Source organism: Cariama cristata, unplaced genomic scaffold (assembly GCF_000690535.1).
Source record: "Cariama cristata isolate BGI_N322 unplaced genomic scaffold, ASM69053v1 scaffold26508, whole genome shotgun sequence".
Taxonomy (NCBI): domain Eukaryota; kingdom Metazoa; phylum Chordata; class Aves; order Cariamiformes; family Cariamidae; genus Cariama; species Cariama cristata.
The window spans coordinates 2,699-12,666 of record NW_009632017.1 but is presented as its reverse complement, the minus strand read 5'-3'; the positions used below and the strand labels follow the sequence as shown (position 1 = coordinate 12,666).

General features: G+C 40.1%; 1 protein-coding gene across 1 annotated transcript; it reads left to right on the top strand.

The window, feature by feature from the left end:
* Positions 1-85: 85 nt before the first annotated feature.
* On the top strand, positions 86-6,135 carry SEC13 (SEC13 homolog (S. cerevisiae)). The gene is made up of 8 exons (XM_009706198.1): positions 86-166; positions 987-1,102; positions 1,225-1,376; positions 2,130-2,263; positions 3,063-3,196; positions 3,710-3,830; positions 4,669-4,815; positions 5,267-6,135. Exons 1-8 carry the CDS (start codon positions 86-88, stop codon positions 5,375-5,377), a joined length of 996 nt encoding a protein of 331 aa, XP_009704500.1. The 3' UTR covers positions 5,378-6,135.
* The last annotated feature ends 3,833 nt before the right edge of the window (positions 6,136-9,968 follow it).

Genomic DNA, 9,968 nt, shown 5'->3' with positions numbered 1-9,968 from the left:
CTGGGAGGTCCGGGGTCCCGGGGCTGGCGTGCTGCACCGTGCGTGGGAGGCAAGCTCTCCGCCTTCGGCCAGGCGATGGTGTGCAATGTACTTATCCTTGTTTTTCCTCCTCCCCCCGCAGGTCTCGGTAATTAACACCGTGGACACCTCTCATGAGGACATGATAGTAAGTGTGCGGGGGGGGCAGCTGTTCTTTAACAAATCCGCCGCTCGGCTCTGGTAACTGCGCTCTCTTAACAAAACTGCTTCATGGCACTGTCTCACGAGGGGTGAAGAGCGTGATGTACCTACCTGTATAAACGATGCACATGGGATTTTAGATGGCAAATGCTGTCTGCAGTTCTGATTGTGCTATTTTGTATGGTGTGGACAGGAAAATGTAGCTACCGGGGGAAAGGGAAAGATTTAAAACTCTTATTTTCATGCCTAAGCATGTTTCTGCTCATTTCTATGAAACAATATATATGCGTATACTAAATGGAACAGAACTTCAGCAGATGAAACTGATTTTCCTTTATATGGGTGTTTCTGGGAATAGACGTGTAAGTACAGATAGGAGGAAAAATTTCAAAGTAATTTGTAAAAGCGAGAAGCCCAGTTAAATAATGAAGATTCAAACATAAATAAGAGGTGTCGGTATTCCTACACCCACTTTACATATTAAGAAACAAAAATACGTAACTGGTCATGACTTTATAGTCAGTGGCACTAATTTCCTGTCCTCTCCTGAAAATGTGGTGCATTACTGCTCTGAATTCCCTAAATTGCTTCTGTGTAGCACTTGTATAGTTAGTGAAAAGAGCAATTGGGGAAATAAATGACTTCTGTGGCTTGCCTGGATTGTCTAAAAACTATCCTTTTTAACCTGTCATGCTGGGACTCAGTCATCTGTTCACAATTCTTACAGCTACTTTTAAAATGTAATAAGATTTGTTAACAAAGCGGAGCTCATACGTGCTGACAGCAGCTTTTCCGTTGCCTTGTAGCATGATGCTCAGATGGATTACTATGGCACTCGGTTAGCGACCTGTTCTTCAGACAGATCTGTGAAAATCTTTGATGTTCGGAACGGAGGGCAAATCCTCATTGCGGACCTGAGAGGGTAAAGTCTCGTATCTGCATTAATCACTTACAGAACACCGATTTACGGTAACGATGGCTGTGAAACAGCCACAAGTAGAATGGGTTTCTCTCAGCTTTTCCAGACAACATTGTTTCTTGCAGGCATGAAGGTCCTGTGTGGCAGGTTGCCTGGGCTCATCCTATGTACGGAAATATCTTGGCTTCCTGTTCCTATGACAGGAAGGTTATTATCTGGAAGGAAGAAAATGGCACTTGGGAAAAGACATATGAGTACACAGGGCATGATTCCTCAGGTATGTGGGGTCTGGAGCTGGGAAGTGAGACTGGGAATGTGGGAGGGTTCAGGTAAGATTGGAATAAATCCATCAGTGTTAAGGAAGTGTTAAGCCTCTGTCAAACCAGGATAAATTAGTGGAGAGACAGTAAATCTATTCAGCGTAGACATAACATTTGCATAAGGTCGTATTGCTGGTTAACCTCCTGTCCTGATTCATATGATCTTTGCGTAGGAGTCGTATCACAAGTAAATCAGCTTTAAAATAAACAACATGGTAGGGTACTGATTTCTTGAGGAAAATATTGTACATATCCACTACAGGAAGAAAGGAAAAAGGAGAATTTTAGTGTGCTGTGCTTTGTTTTACAGTGGAGACTGTTTTGTTCAGATGGTTGGTCCTCCTGCTTGCAGACCTGAGAAGTCTCCAGCTTTGTGGTGTTACTAATCTAGACTTTAAATACTGTGCATGCCATTCAGCTTTTGTTCTAGAGTCAGCGATACTCTTCACTGTTGCAGGGGATAGTCAAGAGTTTTTCGTCTTCAGTTAAGACTGCTCTTTTGGTGTTCTCATTCTAAAATAAAGGCAGTTTTCTGTCATTCAGTAAACAATGTTAATTAACTGGCTTTGCTGAAACTCAGGAATGTTAAGATTCTTAGCTTTGAAAGCTGCTCTCTTTTAGTGACTATTCCCCTAATATTAGTCAGGGAATTGGTTAGTCAGTTCTACGTAGTCACTGTGCTGTAATCCAGTCTGTCTCACCTTTCACAGTGAATTCTGTCTGCTGGGCACCACATGACTATGGACTGATCCTGGCCTGCGGGAGCTCTGATGGGGCCATTTCGTTACTGAGCTACACAGGTGACGGGCAATGGGAAGTCAAAAAGATCAGCAATGCACATACGGTAAGTCTGTTTCTTTGGAGCAGCACAGAGTTCTTGGAGCTACAGAGAAACACCAAGCTCATGCCTCAAAGAACTTGTAGACTAGATAAATACTGAAATACAATGAAATTATGTGAAACAGTTTCCGGAATCAATAATAATTTGTTTTAAATTAATCCAGAGTGGGAAGGTATACCTTGTAGTCACTAAAATGAAGTAGAAAGCAAGACATGTGAAGCACTGATAATACCTGTTTATTAAGCATTGTTGTTAAACACAGTGCTGGAAGTTACCTGGTAGGAAAAAGCCTTGGTACTAAGAACACCTGTACAAACTGACTGTGAATAAATTGAAGCTGGAAAAACTGCTGGTCTCTTGTTTTTCCCAATATACTGGGGATTTTTGCATAAGCAGAACTTCATAAGCTAACAGCAGTGGCTCTCAATAAAAGGAAATTGGGCTCCAGACCAAAGGTTCATTCTGCTCCTGCATTCCTAAATCTTAGCAACTGCATATGTCTTTTGTCTTTTCAGTTTATATCTCTGTCTACACTGTTTATATATCCAAGATGATACTTACACATAAAATGGTTACTTGGCTACCTAAGGAAGGCTTTCTGAATAAGTGCCTATTGAGACTAGACTGTATCTTATTCATCCGATATCCATCCAGCACTGTGCAAGACTCCTATTTTCCTAAGATGGGTTTATTCTCCCCACCGCCAATAGAGTATGTTAGGTGTCTTTTGCCCTCTCATCAGCTTTTATTTATTTATTTAAAGTAAGCAATTTTTAATAATGATATTTTTTTCATTAAATAGATTGGATGTAATGCAGTTAGCTGGGCTCCTGCTGTTGTACCAGGAAGCCTTATAGAACAGCCATCTGGTCAAAAACCAAACTACATCAAAAGATTTGCATCTGGTGGCTGTGACAACCTTGTCAAGATCTGGAAGTAAGTGCTCTGTTGCCAGAGTTAACAACTTATAAAACCTGATACCCCTTATAGTCTTTTGATGTCCCCATTGGTATCTCAAGTAATATTTTCAGCATCTCTGTGCTTTCATCTTTGAATTATCATTTTACAGAAGTGCTTTAAAGACGGGAACAACTGAGTGATGTACAATCTCTCACATGGCTGTAGCAATTTGTGCGATCCCTGCTCTATCTTATCTTGGAAAGTGGTTCTCTAACTCTATGTGATTACCACTGATACTTGGGCAATAGCAGATTTCTGTGCAGTAACCGAAGATCAAATACTCTTTGCCTGTGCTGCTTTCTGTCCCCTGGAAGGGATTTTGTCAGTTTAAGCCATAGAGCTTTTTGGAGAAGAGTAGGGAACACTTGGGCTTTGTATTACCTGGATAAACCAGGAGTCTGAAAGCTACAAAACCAAAGCCCAGAACAGGACATGGGAAATATGACTGGCTGCTGCTGCACCCTTCTGATTGTACAAATATGTTTTCAGGGAAGAAGATGGCCAGTGGAAAGAAGAGCAGAAGCTGGAGGCTCATAGTGACTGGGTTCGAGATGTAGCCTGGGCTCCATCCATAGGTTTGCCAACAAGCACCATTGCTAGTTGCTCACAGGTGAGGCTTCTGTGGGAGTGCCAGGGGCAGGCTCTCAGTGCCCTCGTTTCCATTTCTTTCCTTCCTCTTTTCTCAAGTAAAGGCATGATAAGGATGGAACTGCTGTAACAGGTCCTCTTGTCAATCCTTTGCTATATCTATCTGGGTCTGTGCATAAGAGCCTTTGATTCCTGTGTCTCCCAAGCTAGGAAGCCCAATAGAAGCATTTCTGGACAAAGGTTTGTGTGTGTGTGGCTCTGTACCAAAGACTGTCTTTTATTTTGAAAATCATGAGGTGGATGATCTCCCTGTGAGTAAGACCTTCAAACTAGTGTTACATTTTAACATCTCTGGATCAAATTCACTGAACTTCCTGCTAAAAATACTGTTTTCTAATAACAGGCATTCTTAATCAGTTCTGATGTCGTCACCCCTCATATTGGCTGTAGTGTTCTTGCTGCTAATAATGCTGTAAATGTGCTTTTTTTTTTTTTTTTTTACATATATCTAGAAGGACTACTCAGTAAGCAGCTAACTTGCTAGTCATGTGGCTGGAATGCAAAATCTCATTCTGGGCAAAGAATTTCAGCTGATATATATGTATTTTGGGACCTTTTCTCTGGTATTTGCAAGTCATCTTTCGTAGGTAGTTTTTCTCATCAGAGAGCTGTATTCCTGTCTTGCTTTTAGCTATGGTAAGGAAACAGCCCCTTCATTCTGTTAAGCAAAAATCCACGTACACACATCTAGGGTTCATATCGGAGCTGTGATTTGGAAGTGTATCTCTAAGTGCCGTTGAGGTTTGCTTTTCTGTGTGGTAACTAGCAGTCCAACCAGCTTGGTCTGCTTGCTTCTCTAGGATGGCAGAGTGTTTATCTGGACGTGTGATGACGCCTCTGGAAATTCATGGTCACCAAAGTTGCTGCACAAGTTCAATGATGTTGTCTGGCATGTGAGTTGGTCCATTACTGCAAATATTCTTGCAGTGTCTGGAGGAGACAATAAAGTGAGTACTGCTGCCTTGGCTTTTACTCCTGCATGCCATCTTTTCAGAAGAGCTGAGATGAGACAAGCTATTGTCACTTTTGTTTAAGACAAGACTGTTGTAGATCCTTTGCTGCAATGGTGAAGTTCTTTATTTTGACTTATCGAGAGGGGGGTGGAAGACCCTAACCTTTGGCAAACTACTTGCACTGCATTCTTAGTCCTTACTGGAGATCAGAAATGCAGGCTTAACTTTATTTTGCAGGGTACTAACAGCAGAATTCACATACTCTCCCTTTACCACTGGATGATTATTCAGTATGCAGCAACAAATAACTTGATACTTAGAACAATGCTGCAACGCTTGACTTCTATTAACTGTAGACTATCGCCAAACTAGTGATGATAGTTGCAAGGAAACAGGAAGCTGAAAATGTACTAAGGCTGAAACTTCTTCCTGGTCTGTTTTTGAGGTCACACTATGGAAGGAATCAGTAGACGGACTGTGGGCGTGTATCAGCGATGTCAACAAGGGCCAAGGAGGGGTGTCTGCCGTTACAGAGGGGCAGCAGAATGAGCAGTGATGCATGAATGAATGTTCCAGCTGCAACAAGTGATCACTATACCTGATTTGCAATGTTTCTTGAACCGGACAAGAACTGATTTTTATCTAAACTGGACATGAACATGGGAAACAATTACCCAATTTTATGAGCACTCCAGCTATTACTGGGAGGCTACGATATATTGATAATCAGCCTTAATTGACATTCCCTTAAATTTTAAGGTAAAGAGCATAGCAAAGTACTGTGCCTTGTACTACTCCTTGATGCTGTAGAAATTGTACCCTGCTAGTCTGGTTTAGGGATCACATTTACCTGGATATGCTGTGGTCAGACTTCAAGCACTTGAGTAGGAACACGGGGAGGCTATCAGAGCAGTGAGGTGTGAACTCCTTTGTGCAAGGGGACAAATGCTCTGTCCCTTCAAAGGCCAGAACTTTGTTTCAAGCAAGGGGAAGGACTGGTGGAGTTTTTGGTATTAGATGATAGCATGCTAGCTAGCCCTTCTGGTAATAATGAAGTGGTACTTAGATCTTCCTGAAAATGACATACTTTGATAGGCGAAATTCTCTGTGCTTTCCTGAAGATGAAAAGGAGTAGTGGAATGCATATGTCTTTTGCTTTACAATAATCTCAAACTTGGTTATTTAACCAACATCAATAAATCAGACCATAATTTGAAGAATTTTTTTCTTTTTTTTAGCCACACTTCTGTATTGTACCTCAGGTTTTTTTTGGTTGAGATACCAACAGAATAAAGTCCTATTGGTTAAAGCCTGGTGTGCTGTATTTGATAATCTTTTCCACAGGGGCCTTGTCAAGGCTGATTACTGTCTACCTTCAGTCAAGCCACAGTAGTGTTGTCCTCCTGTCCATGGTATTAGCTGTGCAATAGCTGGGAAGCTGTTAATCCACTAGAGACTAACACTGTCTAGTGTAAGAAAGAACAAAGCTTTGCCTTCAGTTAAACTTACGTGCTCTTGCACTTCAGGCAAGTGTATTAGGCTCAAACAAACCACATTTCAGTCTGCCTTCAGCTAAAAACTGAAGCACTTTTCCCCTCCTACAAGAGCGAAAGTACTTAGCTAAAAGGTCGTGTTTTCCCTGTATTCTTCAGTTGCACTGAAACAACATAAGTGAGCAATTCACAGCCTTCCTCTCGATCCTAGGCATGCTCTTTTTTTTTTTGGCATAGTCGAGCTAGTATACCCCCTTTTCTAGGAAAACAAACCTTGTTTTATGATAGTTATCTGTACTAACCAAATATTATCCTAGTCGCTTTCACGGAAACACATAAATGAATTATCTTTCTATATAGCAACAGAAATATGCAACACTCATGTTCTTGTTTAAATGCACTGTAGCCTTGGTGCCCCCCTCCCCAATGAATCAACTCATCTAGAGTTAGCATTACATTCAAACAGTTCTATTTCAAATTATACAGCAAAACACTATGTTCATTCAAGCTGTTTTCCATTTCTACTGAGATCATAATCATAACTGCTAAGCTGAGCAGGCAGCCTTTCATTCCCACTTGTTCTTTGAGTACTTGGTCATCTAAGCAGGTTGTGGCTTGGCTTTAACTGCTGCAGAAACTATACAAACTTGAAATCAAACACATTAGCTCAAATAAAAAGGCTCAAAAATGAAACCTTGTTCTTAGCTTTTACCACACTTCATTCTAAGGAAAAAGGGCACTAACTCCTTGAGTACACAAGAAGAGTTTTTGCCTGAGGGAGTATTAGCTTCCACAATTTACCACATTAAAAGTTATCCTTATATTTTATGAGTTTTAATACTTAAGAATTCAAACTACTTAGCAGCAAGGCTCAGTTCAGCCTGTTATTCCTTCATACTTAAGATGAAGTGTATTAAAATGGTTTCAAGTAATGATCAAAGTCTTGAACAATTACAATTGATAAAAGATTATTTAAGAGTTAACACAGTTTTTATTCATTGCAAATATAAGCATTAGGTGAAAGTTTTTCAGTTGCACTTGAGAATAAACTTCATGTTTTTGGATCTCTAATCCCTTCCTCATATGTGGGGTCAGGATTGGGGAAAAGAAAGAGAGAAAAAGAATATACACAACATGAGTTTCATACTGAAGAACTTAAAATTGCTATTCAGTCTGATTACGCCAATGTGGTCTCTCCTGTGCCCACAGTGCACCATAGTTCTCTTTCACTATCTAGCCTGAGAGTAATGGAAGTTTGTGTCTTGTGATGACTGAAAGTATTTTCCACATAAGAAATTAACTTCTAGCATACAATCTGCACTGTTAAGTTTATGAAGTTTCTGGCATGTCTCCTACAGATACACTGGTAACTAGGCTGTCTTTAATGGCAAATGCAGTCACTTGGAACTTAGAAAATAAACAAAACCCACTATTTGGTACAACAGCCTATCTAAATTCATATCCTACACTTTATTTTCCTCACTACTTGGAGTGCTGACAGGCCCTAATAAAGCAGAAGATGCCAATCCAAAGACCAAGCTCCTGGAAGCTACAAGGGACACATCTCCCTGTCATGTTGGGAATCCAGAAATTGCTTGATTCTGGGGCCAGCGCAGAACAAAACACAGTGTGCTATGAAAATGCAAAGGGCTTCTGCTTCCTTACTGTTTCTGGTAGGATCCAGAAGCTCTGCCTGCTTGCTTTGTGCTATCAAATGTTTTTATTAACAAGCCCTCAGATAAAAGCCAAGATGAAGATTAACTCTATCAGAGTTTCTTAAGCTAGCTTTGTTGCTAGAGGGACTTTTGACCCATCACCTCCATTTTTTTCAGCTCCCTTCTCAGAGTTACTAGCTTCTTCGGTTTTACCAATTCAGCTGGTACCAGACACATTCCACAAATGATGTTCTTTTAATATTTGGATCATTTCACAAATCTGATTCACAGCATGACAGCACAATATTTGAAATAATCAACCAGAAAGCCACAACATGAGACCCAGAAAGATCAAAGCTCTTAAATCATGTTTGCAGAAGAAAACAAAATAGAGCTGCATCCCCAAATAAAACTAGTTTTCCAACTCCACAGATGTGCTAAAGATATGGAGTCTTATCTGGCCAAAGCACAGTTAAGGTGGTTATAAATGGCTCCATGTAACATTTTCTCTAACAGCAAATCCGATTTAACTAAATTCCTCCTCATCTTCCCATCTTTGCGTATTTCCTATGCCTTCCTCAGTCCTACTGCTGGAAGTTTATGGAGCTGCAGTGCAAAATGGCTCCTAGAAATTAGCCATGTAATTCAGGTTAAAGTAGAATACAAGCATCAGAAGTTGCAAATTTGTCATCCTTCGTCATCTTTTCTCCTACTCTTTCTCAGGTAAAGAAAAAAAAAAAAATCCTGATTTCTCTTCATGGGATTTTCCTAGACCCTTAGCCATTGCTACGAATCTTCACTGAAGTTTTAAAAATTTGTTAATGTTCCGTCTTTACAGTAATGGAAGCAAAGTTTCCTAGGTATCATTTTCAGTTTCAGTCTTCCAGAAAAAGACTGCAAAATCTGATAAAACAGAACCTGGGAGAGAATACAGAAGAGAGGGAATGCACTTAAAGGCAAAAGTGAGAAACGTGGCTGTCACCGCAGGTCAGGAATACAGCTCAACTTCTCCGTTTCTGTTACACCACCTCAGATAGTAAAAAGGGTTTGGAGCTTTTCCTTTTGGAAAAAAAAAATAAAAATGAAGAGCTGTAACATGTAGAAAAGAAAAAATGTTAATGCCACAGGAAAAAAGGAAACTCTCGCTTCATTCCCTACTTTTCTTTGCAAATATGACATCAGCCTCAAGAGGGTAGTATAAAATAACCTATGTTACTCCTACGATACCTGCTCTAGGATTTTTCCAAAACAACTATGTAATCTATTTGAAAAAATAAGCTAGATCTCTACCCTCTGACACAGTACAGATAATTTCAAAACTGGTGTTCTTGCTATCTAATTTCTGAGCAATGACATTGAGGTAAAAAACATCTAACAGAAGCTGGGTAGTTCCCTGGGTATTCACTACAACTGGTTATCCTAACCCAAATACTGCATACAGCAAATGCCAAGAAGGTGACCTAGTCAAGATGCAACAACCTCCTACAGTCAAAAGCCAAAGTAAAAGCATGTTTTTTTCTCTGCCAACCCAGATCCAGTTTCTGTTCACTTGGTAATAATGTTTCTAATAAAGTCAAGAATTTCACCAAACTCATCTTTCTCCTCAGATTTCAGCAACCAAAAGGAATGGATTCTCTCAGGGTTGAAAAGCAAAACAACCCCTAAAACAATATACCTTATATACCTTTATGCACTCAGTCACAGTACGACAAAGCACTCTTACTTGACCTGGGGCCATCCACAAAGTTACACAAATATTTGATTACATCCTTAAATTTTATGTGGATGGGAGGGTGGCAGGGGAGGAGTGCAATTCTGTGTTAATCCCGAGTCACTCACACAAGACTTCCCTAACCAGGAGCTATTTTGTGTTTGGTGACCATTCCAGCATTACTTAAGTGCCCACAATTAAGATTTTTTTCATGCTGCAGTTGAATATACTTTGTTTTCATGGGTCATTCTTACCAATAATTTGAGATAATAAATGAAATATTTAAAA

Coding starts and splice junctions, on each gene's coding strand:
- SEC13 (XM_009706198.1), top strand. CDS start 86: ATGTACTTATCCTTGTTTTTCCTCCTCCCCCCGCAGGTCTCGGTAATT. Junction 167..986: donor CCTCTCATGAGGACATGATA/GTAAGTGTGCGG, acceptor GTTGCCTTGTAG/CATGATGCTCAGATGGATTA. Junction 2,264..3,062: donor AGATCAGCAATGCACATACG/GTAAGTCTGTTT, acceptor TTCATTAAATAG/ATTGGATGTAATGCAGTTAG.